Genomic DNA, 23,024 nt, shown 5'->3' on the forward strand with positions numbered 1-23,024 from the left:
TTTAAAGATCTGGGCATTATTACAGTAATTATGTTATTACAGTCTTCAGTCAATATGTGTTGAACATCCTAATACTCCTGAAAGAGAATGTCCATCTGTTTGACCGAAGAGAAGTTCACCACCGCTATGACACCCGGCAAGCACTACACCTTGACATGCCGCGTTGTCGTCTCACCCTCAAGAGCTATCCCCGCTATGCCATAAGGCTTTTTAATACCTTGCCAGATAAGGTGCGGGATATGAACACCACCTCTTTCAAAGCGGCCATCAGAAATAGCTTGGTAGATAGGCCACTGTACTCGCTGGAGGAGCTGAGCAAAGAACCCCTAAAAGTTATATAAAAGCCCTTCCTTAAAAATGCGGAACACGTTTTATTTACCGCCACAGCCTGATTAAGTTTATTGTTTATATGTATGTAAATAGTAGTGTTTATTCTTAAATGTATATAACGCAGTCTATCCGACATTGTCCGTCAACGACGCAGCACAAAAAAAATTCAACTAAAGGCAGTGTGGTGGTTCCTTTCCGGTTTACATGATGGCGTTTCCTGTTTTAAACCAATTTAAATCCATTCGAAAACTCAATGTAACATTATAGTACCATACCAAGCAATTGTTAGTACTGTAGTGTTAGGCCTATATTAAGCAAATTTGCATTTGCCTGATTGGCTTTTCCCAAAATATTTCTTGTATATTCATCCTCTATTTAAAGAGATTTAAAGAGTACTTGCAATAGGTTACAGCTAGTATATTATATATGCTTGTAGGGCCTATTAAATTTGATCAAAATGATATGATTTTTGCTTGAGTTATTGTCAAAGGAAACAGGTCTATATGAATTAGAGAAACACTCAAATAATAGAAACTCAACATGAAACAAACCTCAAAACACATTTCAGATTTTACAGTAGAATGATACTGTTTTTAAGTCAATACTGTAATGTTAAATTGAACTCACAAAAAACACTTTAATTCATTTTTATACAGTTAAATGAATAATTTTTCCTACAGTTACCTGACAAAGTGGGCTTACTTGCACTGATTATAGTATGCAAAGTAGCTAATTGCTGCATTTACTTACTTTTGCCACACTCTTTATACTTTTGCCGTATTCCAACCAAACAACACAAAACATTGTGCTTTTGTTAGGCACATAATACGTGTATGCTTGAAAATAAGTTAGCAACACTTAAAGATAAGACAACTACACGTGCTGTTTAGTGTTTGAAAGACTAATTATTTATACACTTTATAGTAACTGTAGGAAAAACATAAATCACTATTAATATAAGCACTAATTATATTAAATCACGAGAATCATTTGAAAAATACAAAAAAGAAGTTGCCAAATTGCTGCTTAACAGAGTGTATTATAAAGTAAATGATTTTTTAAATTATGTATTTATTTGATTTCTTAGCATATTTTTTAGTTATCATGGTTTTATGTATTCTATGTATATGACCATTTCACCTGTTTCCCAGCTATGCTGGATCTGTGAACGTTTTGTGAAAATAAATGATTGACTTGAATATAATGTGAAAGCCGGGGGCAAAGTGCCACTATGCAGACTAGTTACACAAATAACTATATAATTTCACCACCTTTTGATTTTTTTTTTGCCAAAGAGGTAATGATGGAAAAGTAAAAAAAAAACACCACACAATCGCTAGACTTTTTATATTTACTTATAAAATGTAAATACTTAAAATTGACACAAACGATATACATGAAATACAATATTTACAACTGTACAAAACATGAGCGCTGCAGTCTGTAAAACACCAGCCAATCTGGAAAAAATAATTACAATAATTAAATTTTTGTTGTGTTTATGAAGGAATCAATTTTTATTTATAGTAAGGTAAAGGACACAGCCAACTCAATTGAATAGAATCTAAGGTTGTTGATAAACACAAGATAACTATTTGTATTTTTATTAACTTTTAAAACATGGGATAATTTCTTCGATTTAGTAAAGCACTATGTCAGTCTCATAATTATTACAAATAGCTATTAACTTTTTGTGTTTTCTTATTCTTTTTTCATAGGTAAGGTTCATAAAATAGCAAGAACATATATTTTCAAATGTTTATAGTAAATAAAAATCGTAGTCTTCATCTGTAGGAGCAAAGTTGGCTCTTTTTTGTACGCAATCAAGTTTTACAAAATTTTTAGAAATACCATTAAGTACCAAAAAGACACTTTCACTCCGTGTGATGAACAACAATTTTCATCATAACGTGGAAATAACCTTTTGCTCGTTAAAAAAATTAATTTAAGGTTATACAAAATCGTCATCAACGTTTACAATCCTGTTACAGTAGTTACAAACATATCTTTTACTATTATGTAATTAGCAGCGTTTTCATAATGCGCTAAATAAAATTTTGATGGTATAAAAACAGTAATTATGGTTGTTTTAATGAAAAATAATGATAAAGTTATGCTTTAGGGTTAACGTAAGCCAAACTTTAAAAAAATTCAAAATTTGGTAATTTTAGCCGTTGTTTGCGAAGTCATATCTTGAAAACTATTAGGCCTGTAATAACCATTTTGGTCTTAAATGATAGGTAATTAATTGTACTTTAAAAATGGTTATGGTTGATCTTTATGAAAAAGTGATACTTCAGGGTCAAATTCGGACAAACGTAAAAATAGTGCAAAATTCCACCGATTTTTAAGCTTTTTGGAGGTGATCCGGAAGGTCGCCGAGGTCGAAATTTTGGATTTAGCAACTCAGGAACTATTACAAACAAAATAAAAAAAGATACCCCCGCCGCAGCAAACCTGCCGACTAAGCGAATTTCCAGTTGCCTGAATTGATTTTCAATTAAATGTATTTAATAAACATTAATTTTTATGAGTACATAGGCTTGCTGCTACAGGGAGGGTTGTGTTTTTTAGAGAAATATTAATAACTTAGTATAAAATAAATAAATTTACCAAGTTTGATCAAAATATATCCATAAACAAGCAGACTACAACATTTTACAATATTCCCCATAAGAATAACATGGGAATTTTAAAATAACAATTATTTGAATTTTCTCCGTAACTAATAATAGTACAAAAACACTTTGATATACTAAATTATTTGTTTTTTTAAGCTCTTTAAGAAGGTCTGAAGAGAAATTGGGAAATTTTTCGTTTGTAGGGTCAAAAATTAGAAAAACCCATTTTTACCCCATAAAACCCCCCGTAAAACCCCGTTCCCATGGTCCGATCATGCTGGTTCGCGAACTCATTCAAGTTTATCCCGCCTTACACCTTCAAACCAAATTTCATCAAAATCGGATAAAAATTACTCAAGTTATCGTGTTCACGGACACATATATATATATATAAATCTATATATATATATATATACCTATATATATATATATATATATATATACATATATAAAAATTTGAACGAATGGTGTTTTTGGCCTCTGGGGACATCAAAATGAAAAAGTAAATCGGTCCCGCACCTAGGTCTTACCATGCCACCTACGGTAATAGCTACTTCCCTATAGGGAAATTCGCTAAAACCTACTACCACATTTCATGCAAGGTAAAATGCGTTAGGTTACTGGGTTATAAGTTCCGACATACGAGTCTCCCCATATTCAAGTTTCATAGCGCCACAAACTCATACAAGCAGGCAGTTGGAATGATTGATACAGGCCAACTTACATCATGCCAAAAAAGGTGCTACAGCAGCCCTGGGCAGGATGTTTGCCAATGAAGGGCTGGACATCGCCTTCATTCAAGATCCATGGGTCAAAAAAGGAACCATTTGAGGCTAGTATCAGATAGGGAAAATGATAATCCAAGGGCTTGTGTCCTAATTTACTCAAACTGTGATTGCTTCGAGCTTGAACACAAATGAGATACGGACCTTCGCCTTTATAAATAGGTCAACAAGAGAGGAAGTACTGGACCAACCTAACCATGAACCTCAGTAATCTTGAGACGAGGGACAGCATTTTCAAACTAAGTCTCAACGTCCGATCACACTGTAATACTTTTGCAAAAGTAGAGAGAAAAATGCTATTCAAATAAATAAATAATTTAAGGAGAAATAACTGTAAACCTACTAAAAAAAGCCGAACCGATCAAATCAGCAACTCAGTTGATTATTACTCGTTTGAAAAAACATTAAATAAAGATCTACAAAATCAGTAAAAAAAAAAACTGTCCAAAGATCAGGTGGACTAGGATTACAGGTAGCCTTAAACTCCAATTGGTTAACAACCTGTTTAAATGTTACGTAAAACCCAAATAATATTAGTTACTACATATCTGAGCTTACTAGGGAATCTGTATAAGTTAAAATTATTCTAAAACAATTAATTCCAGCTCATATTATTACTAAATAACTCCTTTACAAAAAACTTACAAAAAGATTTTACCATACCAACATACTTTTCAACTTGCATAAAATGTATTCAAATTGGGTTAGGTAAGTTTTCTTTAACACCAGTTTGTGGTTTAGGTTGAAAAAGCCTGAAACATACAATGTAGCTGAAAAGTCTTATCTCATTCATTTGACAATGAATTGAGCAACAACATTTATAATATATTAATTAATCAAAGTGCATGTCAACTTTAGTCCTCTCTTTTTTATTGCCCTGTTCAACTCTTTAAAATGCTTTTAAACTGTATATAATTGTTATTTATTGCATATTTTTTTAGAAAAGTTAAATTTAGTTATTTATTGCATTATATAACTGCCTACATATTTTAGACTAATTAATTATTATGTAAAAGACTTATGTAAAAGAAAAGAAAAAAATTATGATTCTACCTTTGAATATTTCAAGCAAAATTTTAAAATTTCAAAAATTGAGGTGATTGGATTGTTTATTGATTCTAGAGGAACATTATCAAAATTTTTTGTGAACTTTTGGAAACAATATGATTTGGACAGATCCTTTTTGAAAATTATTATTAATGAAACATTAAGAGGTTCGTTGACCATAATGAGAAATCATCTATATGGCAAACATCAAAATTAATCAATCTTATAGCTGTATAATCCTTAGATATTTTATGTGTACTATTTTTCTGTGTCATTGGCAACCTTATTTTTTAAGGCAGAGGTATTTATTTTTATAAATAAATTCTTTTCTCTCATACGTATCAGTTAAGTTTGGGACTTAATCATTTAAGTTTGTTATGTAGGGCTAATGGTACACTAGATTCAATACGTTGAAATGAAAATAAAATAAACATGGTTTAGTCATATAAAACTAATCAGAGTCTAAAGTGAAATCTGCTAGAATGATTTATAACTGTGTTTTTAGTCATTAAAACTCCTATGATAACTTTTAGTTAGGCATACAATTAAGGCAATTGAGGAGTGTTAATTTGGGAAACTTCTCAGAGATGTAAGAAACAGAGGATACATTCAATGGTACACTCGAATGGTGTCTAGCAACAGTAGCTGGTGTCTAGCACCAGTAGCTGGTGTCTAGAGCAAATTCTAATCATCCTCTACCGCTCTCCTTTCCCTCCTTGCCATCACATAGCTTACTACAGCGCTCTTGCTGTAGGAAGACCCTGTGCGCTACAAGTGCTGTACAAATAAGCTATGTGGCCGTCGCCATTCAGGCTCTTCCTTGCTTGATACTAGTACATTTCTGCCCCAACATAGGCCTACCAGAGCTAAAAGCGCACGGTTGTCCCATAAGCTTTTATCCTCTGTATCTTGCTACTCTGTGGACATTTTGATGCCTGTTCACTTTAGTATAGCTCCACTGAGTCATGGGCTGAGGAAAACAATTAAGAAGGAGAGCTATATGTCTCTTAGACATGCCTCTCTACACTAAAGATTTTCATGTAAAAAAAACTTCTGGTAATTTTTTGACGAATAAAAAGTAAATGGTAGCTTTACAAAATGTCCAGAGGAAAAATAAGTTGAACCAAGCAAGTAGTTAGGTTTAAGACTACCAAAAGCAAAACTATAACATTTATTAATTCTTTTTAGTTTTAAAACATTCTGTCCAGGTACATTTACATAAACTTACCAATTGTCCCCCTCGTGGAAGCGAGTGCGCATAGGCACTATGCTGAACTTGGGGTCCCTGCTGAACGGTTTGCGCAGCACGTTGGCTGCGTGAGTCAACTGTAGAGCACAGTCCGGGTGAGCTCCCCCAGGGAGCAGTGTGCATTCTCTCTCCAAGATGGCCGCCAGACCATCCAGCAGTGAGATGAACCCAAGGGAAATGGCGGCACGTCTCACACGGTTCAGCTCCTAGACAACCAATCATTCACATTGTAAAATGTAGTTCACCATTACAAGAAATAAAATGAAAAGAAATATGACACATCAGTTTTTCACAACAAAATATAAATATATAACAAAAAAAAGAGTGACGTTAGTTTAAAAAAATTCATCAACTGAATGGAAAAAGTATTTCCAAATGTTCCCTAAGTGGTATTTTAAAAAGAAAAACCATCTTTTCTGTCGATTTTATTTGGTTAGGGAGGTGGTTGAATATTTCCTACCACCTATTTGGTAGGGGTTTTTTGGTTGAATATATACAAAGGAGCTTTCTCATAAATAACTGTTCTATGGATAGGGAACTGAAGAGTGTTTCTATGTTGAATGTTATAAGCCCTAATTAATATGCTGTCTACTGGAATTTTATCCTTGCAGATTATTCAATCTTGCCTAAGGTACTCTCATATTGACCTCAACTGTATAGTTGAAATATATATATATAAAAATGAAATATATATAAATGTGTTGTATTAAGTCTGTTCTTTAATCATGTGTTTAAATATGTTTGTTGTCAGATGTTTTTGTAAACATTAGTTTAGTTTGAAAATAGAGTTTGTTCAAGCAAGATGTGTGAATAATATTCTTGTATAAGAAATAGAACATGGTGGCAGCTTAGTGGATTTTTTATCGAACAAAGTCTAAAACCACGCATGATGTCAAGTAAGGGCAGAAAAAAACGAAATACTCGTAGGCAAAGGTATGAGGACAATGAGGAGGATGCCCAAAGTGAATTCAACTACATGTCAGAAAGGGATTCTAGAAAGACTGAAGGTGAGTCACTAGGTTTTGCATTGGGACAGACAAACCGAGAAAATAATGCAGTAATGTGTACTCCTACTCCTATGATAAATCTGACGTTACCAACTCCAGATACCTTCTCTTTTACTCCGAATGAGTGGCATTCCTGGAGGAATCGCTTTCAAAGGTACAGACGGGGGTGCGGTCTAGATAGCACTTCCGACGCTCGGCAAATCGATGTACTTTTGTTTACAATGGGTAGTAGGAGTGAAGATATTTTCGATTCGTTTTCACCAAAACCGAATACTTATGACGAGGCTCTTCGGGCCTTTGATGCATACTTTGTGCCAAGACGAAATATCATTTATGAGAGAACAAAATTTCTGAGACACAAGCAAGGGAGTGATCCATCTGAAAAATTCATAACAGATTTGCATGGTCTTGCAAAAACGTGTGCATGGGGTGAACTGAACGATGAGATGGTGCTTCTGGTCCTCATTATTGGTATGAAAGATGACGCTCTAAGTGATAGACTCCAGCTGGACTCTCAATTGACTCTGGAGAAGGCGATTAATACCTTGCGCCAACACGAGGAGCTAGAACGCCAAAAACGTGAGCTCGCCAATACTAATGTTTTTATGGTGAATCAAACGTTAATACAAGTCGGTAAAACAAATCTGTCTGAAAGAGCTGGTGAACAGAAATTCACCGAGGATGCTATGAGAAAAAAGTGCAGGAAATGTGGTTATAACTGGCACGGATCACTGGCCGAATGCCCTGCTAGGAAAGCCAAATGTGACAAATGTTCCGAGATTGGACATTTTTTTCGATGTTGTCCCTCCCGCGAAAAGTGGATGAGAAAAAAACAAAAACGTTGTTAAGGAAATCGAACAGCAAGATTCAGACAGTGGTTATCAACAGGTTCCTGAGATTTTCATAGGGAATATAGACAGCAGTGACAAAGCCTGGGTCCAGGAGGTAAAAGCAAGCTGTGGAAACCAAGATTTAGGTCTTATAAAATTTAAACTTGACACAGCAGCTGATGTAACCATGATTCCAGTAGGAGTTCTTGGTGATTTTATTAAGACTCTGCCTCTAGGAAAGTGCAAATCCCCTGTGTTTAGCGCAAAGAAGAAAGAACGAATCAATATTTTGGGAACTTTAAGGCTAAAGCTTGAACATAAGGGTGTATCAGTTTATGATCTTGCGTATATTTCTGAGGAGATCACTGTTCCACTTCTTAGCAGACGTTCCTGTGAAGAGCTGAACCTGGTGAGGAGAATTTTTTCTGTAGATTCACATGATATTGACTGGGCTACTAAGTATCCTAATTTATTTCAAGGGCTGGGAAATATGAAAGGAGAGTACAAGATTGAAATGAAGGAGAATGCAGTTCCTTACGCTATATCCACCCCCAGGGTTGTACCAATACCTTTAAAAACCAAGGTGAAAGAGCAGTTAGACGATATGCTTGAGAAAGGAGTGATTGTTCCAGTTAAACACGCGACTGATTGGTGCGCACCAATGGTAGTTTGCGCAAAAAAGGGAGGTGGGGTTAGGATCTGCGTAGACCTATCCAAACTCAACAACAGTGTGAAACGTCGGTTTTATCCTATCCCAAAGATCGAACTTTCATTGGCCGAGATCGCGGGAGCCAAGTACTTCAGCAAGATCGATGCGAATTCAGGGTTCTGGCAACTGAACCTTGCAGAGGAGTCACAAGATTACACAACATTTATCACCCCTTTTGGGAGGTATAAATTCCGTAAGTTACCTTTTGGAATTACGTCCGCTCCTGAAGAGTTTCAGCGCCGCATGTCAAAAGCTTTAGAAGGGGCAAAGAACTGTTTAGTGCACATTGACGACTGTCTGATATGGGGAAGAACGAAAGAAGAACACGACGAGTGTCTTAGGGCCGTTCTAGAGAGAGTGCAAGCTAATGGAATCACCTTGAATAAGCAGAAGTCGGAGTTCTGCAAGAAGACTGTGACATTTCTGGGGTTTGTGCTGTCTAAGGACGGAATCAAGCCTGATCCAAGCAAGGTACAAGCGATTGTGGACTTACCAGCTCCAAGAAACGCTAATGAAGTACAAAGATTCATGGGCATGATCACTTTTCTGGCAAAATTTATTCCGAACCGCAGTGAGATTTTGGAGCCAATTACGAGCTTGTTAAAGACTAAAAATGATTTCCTTTGGGGACCAGCTCAAGAAAACGCTTTTGTCACAGTAAAACAGATTTTATCATCAGAGCCATGTTTGACTGTTTACGATCCGCAAAAACCCTCGATTCTTTCTTGCGATGCTTCAAAAAAAGGTCTTGGAGCGGTTTTACTTCAAGTTGAAGGAGAAAACAAGAAACCTGTGGCATATATATCTCGGACTCTAACGCCTGCTGAAGAAAACTATAGTAACATTGAGAGAGAAGCGCTTGCGTGCACATGGGCAAGTGACCGTTTGAAATGTTTCCTGATGGGTAAAATGTACACAATTGAGACCGACCACAAACCGCTTGTCTCAATTTTCAAAACACAAAATTTGGACGAGCTCTCACCGAGGCTACAGCGGTTCCGAATGCGTATGATGAGATACGATTATCGCATGACCTGGACCCCAGGAAAAGACCTTGCCATAGCAGATCTACTATCAAGAAGTCCTATTCCGGCTGACGAAGATGGCGAATTGACCGAAGAAGTGGAAGCCTTCGTCCACGAAATCAGTCTGATTAGTATAAACACTACAGATGAAAATGTGACAAAGGTACTTCACTCACAAATGAGAGATCCAATCTGTGCACAACTTAAGTTACAAATTTTAGACGAATGGCCTGTAAAATCAAGTTTACCTAATGAGATTCAAGAGTACTTTAATGTGAAAGACGAGTTAAGTTGTATTGATGGGCTATTGCTTCGAGGAACTCGGATGATAATACCTCAAGAACTACGAGCGGAAATGCTCGAGAGGCTTCACAGTGGACACTTGGGAATCACAAAAACAAGGAAACGTGCTTTGGGAACCATGTGGTGGCCTGGAATTTCTCAAGAAATAGAAAGGAAAATCAAATCGTGTCCAGTGTGTATTCAGAACTCAACTAATCACAGTGAACCATTGATTCCGAGAACTGTCCCGGATTACCCGTGGCAAAATGTGTCTGTTGACTTGTTCAAACACGAAGACAAGTGGTATATGGTTATCGTGGATCACTACTCAAGATACTTTGAAGTCGAGGAAATGCATCGAATGAGGGCTTCAGATGTGATTCGGGTTTGCAAAACCACATTTTCACGTTTTGGAATTCCTCAACGTGTTTATTCAGATAGTGGGACACAATTTCACCATATTGACTCAAGTGAATTTAAATTGTTTGCAAAGGAGTGGGGGTTCTCCACATTCAGAAGTAGTCCCCACCACCATCAGGGAAATGGGGCAGCTGAAGCAGCTGTGAAAGTAGCAAAAGGGCTAATGAAGAAAAACAAGGATAAATTTGAACTTGCCCTACTTTCTTACCGGACCTCACCTCTTGAAACCGGCTTTTCCCCATCTGAACTTATGTTTGGAAGGAAATTAAGAGACAATCTTCCATCTACTTTGGTTGGAAATCCTGTGGAAAATAAGAATTTTCTTGAGAGGGAGAATAAGTACCAGAATAAGTACAAGATACAATTTGATAAACGACATGGAGCGAGTGGTTTAAGTGAATTAGAAGTTGGAAGCATGGTATGGATCACAGATCTACGTCGACACGGTAAGGTAGTCAGGAAATTGAACGAACCACGTTCCTACCTTGTGGAAACTGACAAGAGAACTATTCGCCGAAACAGGAAGTTCTTAGTTCCTGCACCGTACTACGGAGGAGATGGAATTCTTTCAAACTGTTCATCCATGGTCCTTAATCGTCCATGCAACTCACGTGATCGTCCAGGAGCTGGCACAGTAACCCGTTACGGAAGGTCCATTAAGAAACCGAGGCGGTACTGAGGTTCATAAAGATGTGGACATCTTGAAGCGGGATGTTGTATTAAGTCTGTTCTTTAATCATGTGTTTAAATATGTTTGTTGTCAGATGTTTTTGTAAACATTAGTTTAGTTTGAAAATAGAGTTTGTTCAAGCAAGATGTGTGAATAATATTCTTGTATAAGAAATAGAACAAAATGAATATATGAAATATATGAATATATATGAAATGAAATATATACATATTGAAATATATAATATAAAATGTTCTTTTTGTAATTTGTTGTAATAAATTCTTGATTCTTGTTGAGAGTTATATGGCTGTTGATGATTTTTATATGAGAATGAGGTCAAGTGTTTTTAATAAATATACATGGTTGGTTGATACTGATATAGACACAGCATGATTTGTTAATAGTTTCAAATGTACAAAAAGGGGATCTATGATTGGGGCTGCCATAAGAGAAATAATGCCACAGCAAGCCCTCGACATAAAATAGGAATGGTAAACTATTAAAGCAGCATTTAGTCCCGTTGTTTTGAAGATGACCCTTAATCCAAACAAAGCTTTGGCTGACAATTTAGTTACCTGAAATTGATGTTCTGTCCATTTTAAATGTTCATTCACATACAAACCCAGAAATTTTGTGTTTTCAGAAGCATTGATTTGTTCCCCAAAATCTAGGCTGATGGTTACCTTTTCTGCATTTAACTGTGGATTGTGGAAATGAAGTAAGTGTGTTTTAGAACAGTTGAGATGATGACCATTTTGTTTGAACCAAAGTTCCATTTTGTTCAAATTTTCCGATGCTTTGATAGATGGAAACAGATGGGGTTTTGACCAACACCGTGGTGTCATCGGCAAATTGTATAATTCTGGAATCCAATGTGGCAGCTGGCAGCTAGATCATTTATGTAGAGAATTAAAAGAAGAGGTCCAACTTTAGACCCTTGAGGAACACCATGAAGAACCGGACACCAGTTTGAGACATTTTTTAATGTTAGATCTATCTTTGATGAAAACTTGTTGGTCACATCCTTGATGATAGCATTCGAACCAGACCAAAGAAAAACCAACAATTCCATATAGTGAAGTCGTCACTGTGTGTGATTCAATTGATTTGATATCACGGACAATTAAACATTAGAAATGACAAAATAAATGTTAACAAAAAACCATCTTATTTATTTTATTCATCAAAACAACACACTGAAATATTTACTGTTTTTAACAAAACAATTGAAAAACATATGACTGTTTATATATTAATTATTAAACAGTCTTTTGGCAAACTTATATTGAGGGGTTTTCTTTATAGATGATTAATCATCGTACGTCAATAGTTTAAGTTTTTCCAGAAGAATATCATGCACCACACAGTCAAATGCCCTGGACAGAAGACACATCGTAGGTCAGATTCAACAAACTAACACCCCGAGCTATACTTGGGCTTTTTAAAATGTTAAGTTAAAGCAAAGTAATTGTTTGGTTGCAAAACTAACCTTGTAGAAGTGCTGTGTTTTTTCTGGCAGTTTCCGAGCGTGACGTAATATCTTTTGTATGTCAGACTGTAGCCCTGCTTGACGTATCCAAACTACATTGCTTTGTGAATAGCTTCGTTTCTCTGTCGGTTTGACAGGAAATGTTTCCTCAGGGTCTGTAACATGAAATGATCTCTTTAGATAAAAATAAATACAGTCGTACCTGTTTTGATACGCTTGGTAATGAAAGTGATCATCTAATTTATTTATTCGTTCATTTTACTGTATTTAGTCTTCCATATTATTTACTCAACAATTCCTTACAAAAAATGTTCCTTTTAACAGGCAGAGAGAGATTTTGATTCTCATGAACTTGTAAACTCAAATTTTCATAATAATAGAAACTAATTGATAACTCATATACGATGTGATCCAAGTGTTTATGATAAATTCAATTGAATCGTTGCAATAAAAATGCAGCAAAAAAAGACCATAACAAAAAGACTATGATTCAATATAACATATTGTAGGCTGAATATAAGGGTAGAATGGAGTGGAATGTTTTAGGTTACTTCGTTACTGAATAAGATAACCTGTTTCTTTGGCCCAGACCATTAATTTAGAGCCCAAAGACCAAGGACCCCCTAGTGACAATATGTAACTGACCCCCCCGGTTCAGTTACAAAACATCTAGTTTGAATCTTTACTCGGAATCAGACTGGCTATCTATTAATCACTAGACGAGAACTGTAATCACTCAGCTATTACACTTCATGAGTTAAAGACGTAACGTTGAGCACGAGGGCTTCAATTTAGGTCTTAAGGATTTTTGTGAGGATAACAGGGTTACTTGAATGGGAAAGTCAGGCCCACAGTTTGCATTTGATGCACAATGGGCCAGATAGATAATCACGCCCCTCTCCACCTACATTGAAGGGGAATTTCGCTTTTCCTTGCACCCCCAACAAATCTAAAACCTCGTTTATAAAAGCGGCCCTCGAAACAGTCTACACTCTGGCACAATAAACACAAACATAAAATAATATTTCACAGTTAAGGACATAATTTTTGTGTACGGTGGTTAGTACACGGTGGTGGTGTTAGTTGTAATGTTTTTAATGACAGAATCAACATTCAGGTAAAACAGAGCAAGATTTTCCACTAGGCAAGCAAAAGGAGGCTGCAGCAGTTTGAACAAAAACATTTTTTTTACAAAAATTGAATATTTATTTTATAAAACTAATAGTTAGCCACAATTGCAGGTGATGATGATGACCCTGTGATTGAGGCAGTAAAACTCTTTAAAACATATTCTACAAAGGTACAAGTATGCAGGCACATACTTAGTTTATCAGATTCTGCTGTCCCCAGCTGTGTAATGTCTCCTAACCAAGGCACTGGGTTGTTACCAGGCTCTAGCAGAGTCAGCATCAGGTTAGACTTCTTCTTGGAGTCAGCCCAGGAGTAGAGCAAACCGTACCATTCTGGGGCTACTTGACATAACGCCACCATATTCTCTACCTGTGACAAATTATACCACAGCCTTGTAAGTTCCAACCCAAAAAAATAATTTATTTAGACATGTCCCATCACAATTGGTAAAAAACAAGTTTTTGGATACAGTAGAACCTCGTTAATACGACCTCTGATGGTCTGACTCCTTGCTTGGTCCGACTGTGCCGCCAACACAATAGGCTTCCGCTAACATAACCTCATTGTCCAAGAAAAGCACCCAGAAAACTTTATAAATTGTGTTTGTTTTTTTTTTTAGTCTAATGTGTCGAAATACATTGTATATTTAACCATGTCTGTCCCTTATTAATATTAAGTAGGCTCCCACATTATTGTTTTTGGAAAATCACAGTTCATTTGACAAAAATAAAATGGAAGCAAAACAAAGGAATGCCGATCAAAGCTTCAAGGTCAAGCTATCCGTTTGCACTGACAATCGTCTGCTCATTAGGCCTACACACGACACATCTGTCTGCTGTGCGCTTGCTATGTCACAACATTTTGTGATTGGGTATTTGTTAATCATGACAACTTTAGTAGCCTGTGATTGGGTGTTTAGTAACCATGGCAACTTGTTGAAAGGGTGGATGAAGATAAACTTAAAAAAGGAATAGAAGAACAAAGAGAAAGAATAAGCGATGTTTTTATGTCATTGTTATCTTTATCGGTGTATTTTACGACTGTTGCTATGGCACTGACTATTATTTTATACTTTTTTTATGCGTTATCTAATGTTTTATTGTTTTTATCGACATTTTTCTGTCCTGAAACAGCGTAGCAGTATTTTATAAGCCCTATGAGTTTCTTGTTATCAAGGTTCTACTGTATTACATTAACGTCCATTTAGTTTATGAGTTGGAAATAACTGTTTTATGTCATGTTGGATTAACTGTGGTTATCAGTTATCCGTGGTCTGTTCAAAATACAGTTTTACTGCGTTTTTATGTCAATAAACACTTTCCTCTGATACCTTTTTGCTGTTCCGACCATGCTCCTGGTCCCGTATGTGACGGATTAGCAAGGTTCTACTGTATTTGGCATTATAAAAACATATCAAGATTAGTACACAACCTCACAACAGAAAACCCACAGAGTGAAATGTATAGTAGTCAAAACCAGAAATATAAAAACTGTTGGAGACCTCTGGTTTGCCACTGAGGATGCCTCATCATGGCATGGGCAAAACCTCTAGCTTTGTACATAGTGTAATACTAACTTGATGTGGCTCTCACCAGAAGACAGAGAATTCAGTAATTGTTGGAGACCTTAATTTATAGGCAACTTTTGTAGATATGAGCCATTTGATGTCCTTCTCAAAAGTCTAATTATCATGTCCTGTAAAATTATAATAAACAACGAACAAGCATTTTTCATTTCAATAAATACACATCATAAGGACACAAAAAATAACGCTAAAATTTGGTCGTAACACCATCAAATCTGTTCTCCAAATATCTCTCTTTAATTAGGCCAATGTTTTTGTAGCCTTTTACTGAGTATACAGTATACTATTCCTTGGACTCTTACTTCCTCAGATAAGCTAATTCCTTTAAAAGTTATGAATCAACAACTTGGCTTTTCTTTGAAACCTCAACTTAAGTTACCTTGAGTGCACCGTGCAGTAAAACGCAGAAAGACGGAGTTTTCCCCTCATCATGGGACGAGTCGTCCTCATCATCCGAGCTATCCTGTTTGATTGGAGGAGCTGCGGCAGGAGAGGGGGAGGGAGGGAAGGGCAGTACGAGGTGACGAGACACAGCGGCAGGGTTACCAACGTGAGCCATGTCTATGAAGCCACACACTCCAACCTCACTGCCTACACTGTACGTTTGGCAATCAAAGTCAGTGATCTTGGTGTAGGGCTGAAAAATATAAATAAGTCTTAGATTCAAACAAATACATGATTAAAAGTGGGTGTTGATGATCCGACATATAACATGGGTTTTGGATGATCAAGAACGTAAAATTAGCTAAAACAACAATAAAATTACCCTTTAAGCTAAGATCTACCTACTTATGATGCCTTACTATGTACTCTTGGTTTGTTAAGGATAATTATGTTTTGAATCTTTATAGAAAACATAGGCTACACATTTAAAGAACACAAGACAATATTTACGAGACATTACCATAGGTGCTGGAGACAATATCACTTTGGAGCTGAGGTTTCCGCACTTCAACATGCCGCAGAAGGAAGCGTAGTTCTTTTCAGCTAGTTGTTGGAACAGGTTGTAAATGGACTGAGGCGAGAGACTAGAGTCTACTTGCATTACAGAACCATCTCCTCCAGATAACCTGACTACCTGGGATAAAAGAAACAACAGTAAATAATTTACACAACTCAGACAGGTCCTAGATCAGTCATTTGACAACGGAGCAGAAACTCACACATGAATCATAAAGTGAATGATTGTGCTTTGAGAGCATCACTAAGACAGCTCAACCTTACAATAAAACTATGATTTTTCTTTGACAATATTCATTAACCATCTTCGCTCTTACCTGAGACAATATTGGATTGGTCGGACCTGGAGGTGCCACAACGACCACTGACAATTTCCCTGGGAAAGCAAACGGCAAAGGTGACGCAAACGGCCCGATCTTACTGAGAGCTTCAAGTTCCGAATGACGACGACTTGCTCCATTGGTTACCAGAACTACCTGTAAAGAGATGTTTATCCATTTTGTGTATTTCACAGGCATAATAAACTACAATGGTTGTCTTTTAGGTTGTTGATATTACTTTAGAGCAGGTCTTTGGGTTGATAAGTTGTTGACTCTTGTCGAGTAGGTCTACTAGCCATGATAGGACTATCTAGTACCATAAACAATGCCAAATTTCACTATCATTTACATTACGAGTTTTGAGAGAAAAAAATCTTATTATCATTGGCACTTAACAAATATTTAAGTGAAAAATCATTAGTTTGTTTTTATTTTCAAAGTGAAACAACCAAAATCTGAGTTCTTCAGTGCAAGATCTCTACTTGAACAAGATGCTCATATAAATCATCAACATTACACTTTTAGTCGGCATCTTGCTCAGATTGCAGCAATCTTAACCGGTATTGCGTGCAACAAGCCTGCTTGGTTTAGCGAATTTCCCATATAGGAAATAAGCTATTACAGCGAGTCTCATGACACGATATGGGCTCGGGATGGTTTACTTTTTTGTTTAGAGGTCTCAGAGGCCAAAAACATCACCCGTTCAAATTCATTTAGGCTTAACAAAGATAAATCTTGTTTTAAATATTTTTTTCAGCGTCCATAAATTGTATGTTTTATTCAAAACACCTCCTCCCTAGGTCGAAACCCGTAAGCTAGCAACAGACAATTATTGATAATTTACAACAGCTTCAATTAATAAGGCAATTTAGGTTTTTAAAATAAAATCATCAATACCTGACAAGGGGTAGTGCTTCCCCATTCTCCCAACACTAATTTGTTGACTCCGGTCAAGACTGGCACCAAACAGCTTTTGTCTTGCTCTTCACATTGGGCAAGTCGGCTTTTCAACACTTCAAAATCTCTAGTGAATGTTGACAGGACTTCATAAGAAGAAGAGTATGTCATCTAAAACAATGGTAATTTATGAACATCTTACAGGATAGTTTAAGGTGAGAGGGTAATCTAATATCCTAATAATGTTTGATGTGAATCAATCAACAGCTTACTATAGAGATACAACTAAACCTCAAGACCAAATTTATCAGGTTAAAATTTAGGCCTTCTTTAATAAAATATTGAACAAAATTTTACTGGCATCTATTCACTGGTGTCTATTCCATTGATTAAATATAAAAAGAAAGGCTTTCTAGATCATTAATGTAATCTTCATTTTTGTTGTGCCTTTACGATAAAACTTTTGTTAATTTGAAAATATGATGTGCACAATACAATGAAGGCTATACAACTGGCTATTTTGGGAAGTAGAGCCAAATTTTGGTGGGCTTCGGAGTAAAATGTGAGGCTATGAATCAATTGATTTAGAAAATTGCACCAATCAAACACATATTTTTGTAGTTTGAATTCTTCCTCTAAACTCAATTAGCCTACTTCATAAAACTTTTATGATACCTACTGCCAGTGCTCAATTTGTGAGGTGCCGGAACTTTAAACTTAGATACCCTACTCTGCTGGGAAAAAATAAACAATAAAACTGTATGCAATTTCTACTTTTCTGTAAAATAAAATAAAAATGTAAAAAAACATAGTTGAAGTCTGACATTGACAATTGACACTTTTCATGTATGTAAATACAATATGGATAGATGGATAGAAGATGTTTGATTCTGATTCTGAACCTATTTAAGTTATGCCAATATTTTTATCTTTCCGAAAGAGAGGTTCTGGAACGCCGTTACACCCCAAATCGAGCACTGCCTACTCCAAATCTGACTGTTGAGTTAAGCAACAAATAATTTTAAATGAGTAAAAAAATAACAACTGAGGGCATAATTAATATAATAAGTTACAGGCAACAAAAAACAAGTGAAGCTCAAATGATTAAATAAGGTTAATAACAATCATGTCAGTAATTTTTTCTTTTTTTTCTTGAATTGTGAAGTAATTTTGTGTAGATTCTCTACTCAAATTGCAACGCAACATAAAGGCGGGTCCGCATATTAATTGAGTGCTAAGCAGCTACCTAGGGTGTGGATAGGTGTTAGTCTACTCATAATTCTGCGAACGCCAATGCTTGTCGTTTCTTGCTCCAAGTTACTCTTTTGCACACACCAGAGCAACTAGCCTGACTGCTCGGAAATGGATGAATGGGGTGGGCATCCGGCTCAGAAATCAGCAAATATCTACAAAAGTAGCTTGCCACTAATAAAATATATAGCGCTTGGTGAATACTTTAATTAAGCTTTTCGACCGGGATTTTTCCAGAAACACTCAAACAAAGCATAATTGTTTCGATTTATAAAAAAAATTCTTCGTTAAAATTGGATAATCTAAGACCTATTAATTAGTTTGCTCTGTTTTTTCTAAAGTTATTGAAAAGTTGATGAAAAACAGACTTATTAAATACTTAAGTTAGACAATTCAAAATTTTTCAGCAATTTTCAATTTGGATTCAGAAAGGGAAAATCAACCGAGGACGCATTAGTTACCGTAACAGAAAAGATTTATAGCAGTTTCAACAGCAAAAATAAATCTACAGGCTTATTCATTGATTTTAAAAAAGCGTTTGACTTAGTAGACCATAATATTTTGTTATCTAAACTCAGTGCAGCAGGCGTAAGAGGAACCACGCTGAGTTGGTACGGTAGTTTTTTGTCCAATAGAATACAACAAACCAAGATCCTAAACCGATTAAGCTACATTTAAAGACAGGAGTCCCCCAGGGATCTGTGACATCTGACACCCTTTTCCTTATCTTCATCAACGATCTTCTCACACTTCCTTTTCATGGACAAATCTGTGCATTTGCCAATGACGTCGCCCTCTTTTATCCCGAAAAAAAAAATAGTGATTTTACTTTTAACAAAATTAAAGATGACTTAATTTTGCTTAGTAACTGGTGTGCAGAAAACAAAATGCAAGTCAATGTTGAAAAAACCAAATAGCCTACATTAATTATAATTTAATACATAGTTTTAACTTTATAAATGATCTCGTTTTCCACACTTTTGGCTGTTCCTTTAATTCTTGTAAATGTAGAAAAATTGAAAAGGTTAACAATTTTCGCTATCTTGGGGTCATTTTAAGTTGGACGAAAATTTAAATTGGGATAAACATGTGACAAACCTGCATTCAAAAATTAAATTCTCCATAAGAGTCTTTTATTTTTTCTTAAATATTTGTAGTAGATTTTTATTGCGAACCCTTTAACTTACTATGCTTTAATTGATTCAAGATTACAGTACCGGTACGCCATCCAGTGTTGGGGGGGAATGTGCATTATTTCATACCGAATGTGCAGACCCGCCTTAAAATAAGGTTAGTTGAGTTGTTGTCTTGGCAACCAGACAAACTTCGCTTACGCATTAACTACCATTGTCGTATACTTAGCCTACCAGAGCAACAAACTCCAGCTTGGAATACAAAGAAAGGTAGTCCAGAAGGCTGTTAATCCCATGAATGGCTAACTGTAGGCTTGTAAACGTTTCATTAGAGTCTGGTACAGTCACTGGTAGTGACATGGATAAAGAAACGTCCAACACTATGACTGTGGGCATGGTGACGAGGTTGTCTGAAACAGGTATTTGGTAAAAGCTAAAACATTAAAGTGTTTGATTAGAAATATTGCATTAAACACACAAAAGGCTATAATTATAAATACAATGAAATGAACATTTGGATGTTGTAACCAAGTGCTTGGATTCAACATAAGTTATAACTTACCTCTCACTACCAAACAATGCAAAAGCCGAACACTGATTAAAGCCAGCCACAGAAAAACATACATCAAGTTATTCAAACTTTAAGTTAAAACATAGACTAAGGCATTGTCTGTGGTTAAAGTAAGTGATAGGCCTAGGCTTAAAGTTACTTAAAAGTAGCCTACAGTAGTTTTAGTAAAATGTATCATTTTAGTAAGAAGCATAAGTTAACAAGGCTAAAATAATAACTCTGAATGGTGATGCATATTACAACACAGGCAAGAAATCTATACAGAAAATAAGTTACGCTAACTTACTTTATTGGAACCAAGTTGGTAGCTTAGTGGTACTTTTCCCACATAAAATTCGGCCTAAGTTACAATAGCAAACCTCCTACCAAAAAGTGGTACCGGTACCGGGGTAATTAAATCCATAGAGAAATTATTTAGTTAGGATGTATAAATGCCATTTATTAGTGGGACTAACTTAGGCCTATATGACAATATGATGCAGTTTTCGGGTACACTTCCATATCCGTTGGCACAAACAACTGAATTAGTAATATTGATTATTCGATTGTTTAGTTCGATATATCGAATAATCAATATCTCGATCGATATTTTCATTCGGTTGTTTGTGTCAACACATATGGAAGTGTAAGTTACCCCAGTTTTCCTCATGTTCTTTTAACTGTAAGGGTAACAATTAGGTCTATACCCCGGCCCACAAACGAAACCTAGGACTAAAATAGGGGGCTTCGTAAAACTTAAAACGTGTTTTTCGTAAGTCTTGTGAACCGTCCGCTTTTAAAAAGAAAGTTAAAGCCTGGCTAGTCGACCGACCACTGTACTCAGTTGACGAGTATTTTGATGCGTTCCATCGAGTATAGGCTCAACGCCATCTTGCCAAAAGCATTGTAAATAGTGTAAATATTATCTTTAGTTTATCCTTGACACAGTCTATCCAGAAATTCTGGTCAACGACGTCGCAGCAGGTATTAAAGGTATACTAACTTACGGAATAAGTTAGTAAACCTATTGTAACTCTTGTCTTTTTAAACTTGTAAGTTTATCTCTAGTTTATCTCTATTCCCAGATGCCGCACTTCTAAAGTGAAGGACAGTTTCCCACTACTGGCTTGTAAAATGTTTAATAGACTGCCTGAGAACATTAAGAACCTGGAGCCGAAACTGTTCAAAAAGAAGTTAAAGTCGTGGTGTTGCCAACAGAGCTTTTATTCCTTGGAGGATTACTTCAAAGCCCAGTTAGTTTTTTAATATTTGTTATGCCGCCTGACACTCAAGTTAATTAATAGTAATTAGGCCTATATGTTGAAGTATATTTTTTATTTTTGTAAGTTTTATGATATTTGTATCATTACTGACGTGACCTATCCAGAAATGGTCAACGGTCAAGAGGATGGTAATTATGGTTTACAACCAAAGTTTCAAATTGGTGCCGTAGGTCTGATAGGCCTACTGAGTAAACTTAGCCTAGTTTGATATTTTTCATAGCATTTATGTTCAAAGCAACTCATTGATATAGGGTAGCCTATATTTATTTATTGACGGACATAGGCCTAGCTCTAACTTAGGCGTAAGTTTACTTACCCCAAAAGTCTATGAAGTGAGTAATTTACAATGAGATGCTAGTCTCAGCTTTACTTAGGCCTAAGTTAATCTAAATGTTATTTCATAAAAACAAAAATCTTTACAACTTCAAACAAATCTTTACACACGATGAAGATTCTGATTAAGTCTCTACCCTGCCTTGCTACTTGCTACCCTACCGTGTCTACATAATCATGATAACCATTTCATTACATTAACCATTAAACATAAACCTAAACCATAACATAACCTCTAAGACTAAGACACTTTTATTTATTATTGTTTACAACAGATTTCACCGTCACGCGTCGCGACAGCTCAGTTTCAGGTGGTTTCGGTCCTTTTAGTGCAGTTCAGTCCAGTCCACCAGTCACCTCATAGTCCAGGAGCTGAGGGGGTTTGATTTGAAAAGTAGAATTGTAATTTGGGTACGATGTCATAGCTCATAATGTCATAGCTTATAATTGCGAATTTGTTGCATAGCTTATAATCTTGAAAATGTGGCATAGCTTATAATGGAAAATTTAAGTTGTTCCATAGCTTATAATCGTAGAAATGAGGCATAGCTTATAACGGTTTTCTTAAAATGTGGCATAACTTATAATGGCATAGCTCAAATGTGCTGCAGCTTATAATATCTCGTTTGTTCTATAGCTTATAATTTTAAAAACGTGGCATAGCTTATAACGCGCGGGAATTACGTCATAGCGGATGGGACAGCTGATCGATCCTGAGTAGACCAAAAAATTATCGTGCAATGGTCCTCAAATTATCGTATGGACTAGCAGCCGCTACTCGGCAATAAGAAGTTGCGTTAAGTGCAGCCAACGTAGCAAAACCAAAAGTATTTCAATTTTTTTCTACTCCTGGACGACATATGTAATAGATGTAGCCTATATATGAAATGGTTTTTTGTTGAATAATAGAATAACTTTTTGTATCTTCTTTTTTACTTTAATTACGTAAGCTGAAATATATTATCATAAGCTTGATGTTGCTCGTGTTGCTTATTTATGCTATGCATGATAACTATTTTATAATATTTATTTTGTAATATTGTGTAATACCGGTGTAAAAATACTTTTTCATAGATAAAACCGTAGACTATGCAACATAAGTAGACTTCTCATCCCA

At 35.9% G+C, this 23,024-nt stretch overlaps 1 protein-coding gene across 3 annotated transcripts; it reads right to left on the minus strand.

The window, feature by feature from the left end:
- Nucleotides 1-1,670: 1,670 nt before the first annotated feature.
- LOC128996707 (integrator complex subunit 14-like) lies at nt 1,671-22,070 on the minus strand. 3 transcript variants are annotated; one of them, XM_054422150.1, is made up of 11 exons: nt 21,891-22,070; nt 19,976-20,151; nt 17,358-17,528; nt 16,458-16,616; nt 16,085-16,258; nt 15,560-15,817; nt 13,787-13,964; nt 12,465-12,619; nt 6,012-6,238; nt 4,408-4,488; nt 1,671-1,790 (listed from the first exon to the last, which is right to left on the minus strand). In XM_054422150.1, the coding sequence occupies exons 2-10, from the start codon at nt 20,135-20,137 to the stop codon at nt 4,431-4,433; spliced, it is 1,542 nt and encodes a 513-aa protein (XP_054278125.1). In that variant the 5' UTR covers nt 20,138-20,151; nt 21,891-22,070; the 3' UTR covers nt 1,671-1,790; nt 4,408-4,430. The 3 variants fall into 3 exon arrangements, with proteins under 3 accessions (XP_054278125.1, XP_054278124.1, XP_054278126.1); XM_054422149.1 differs by having other exon boundaries at nt 4,382-4,488; XM_054422151.1 differs by lacking the exon at nt 4,408-4,488 and having other exon boundaries at nt 21,891-22,069.
- Between the last annotated feature and the right edge of the window lie 954 nt (nt 22,071-23,024).

The sequence above is a fragment of the Macrosteles quadrilineatus genome, unplaced genomic scaffold (genome assembly GCF_028750875.1).
Source record: "Macrosteles quadrilineatus isolate MER2022 unplaced genomic scaffold, UCM_ALF_1.0 Scaffold_6__1_contigs__length_79288215, whole genome shotgun sequence".
NCBI lineage: Eukaryota > Metazoa > Arthropoda > Insecta > Hemiptera > Cicadellidae > Macrosteles > Macrosteles quadrilineatus.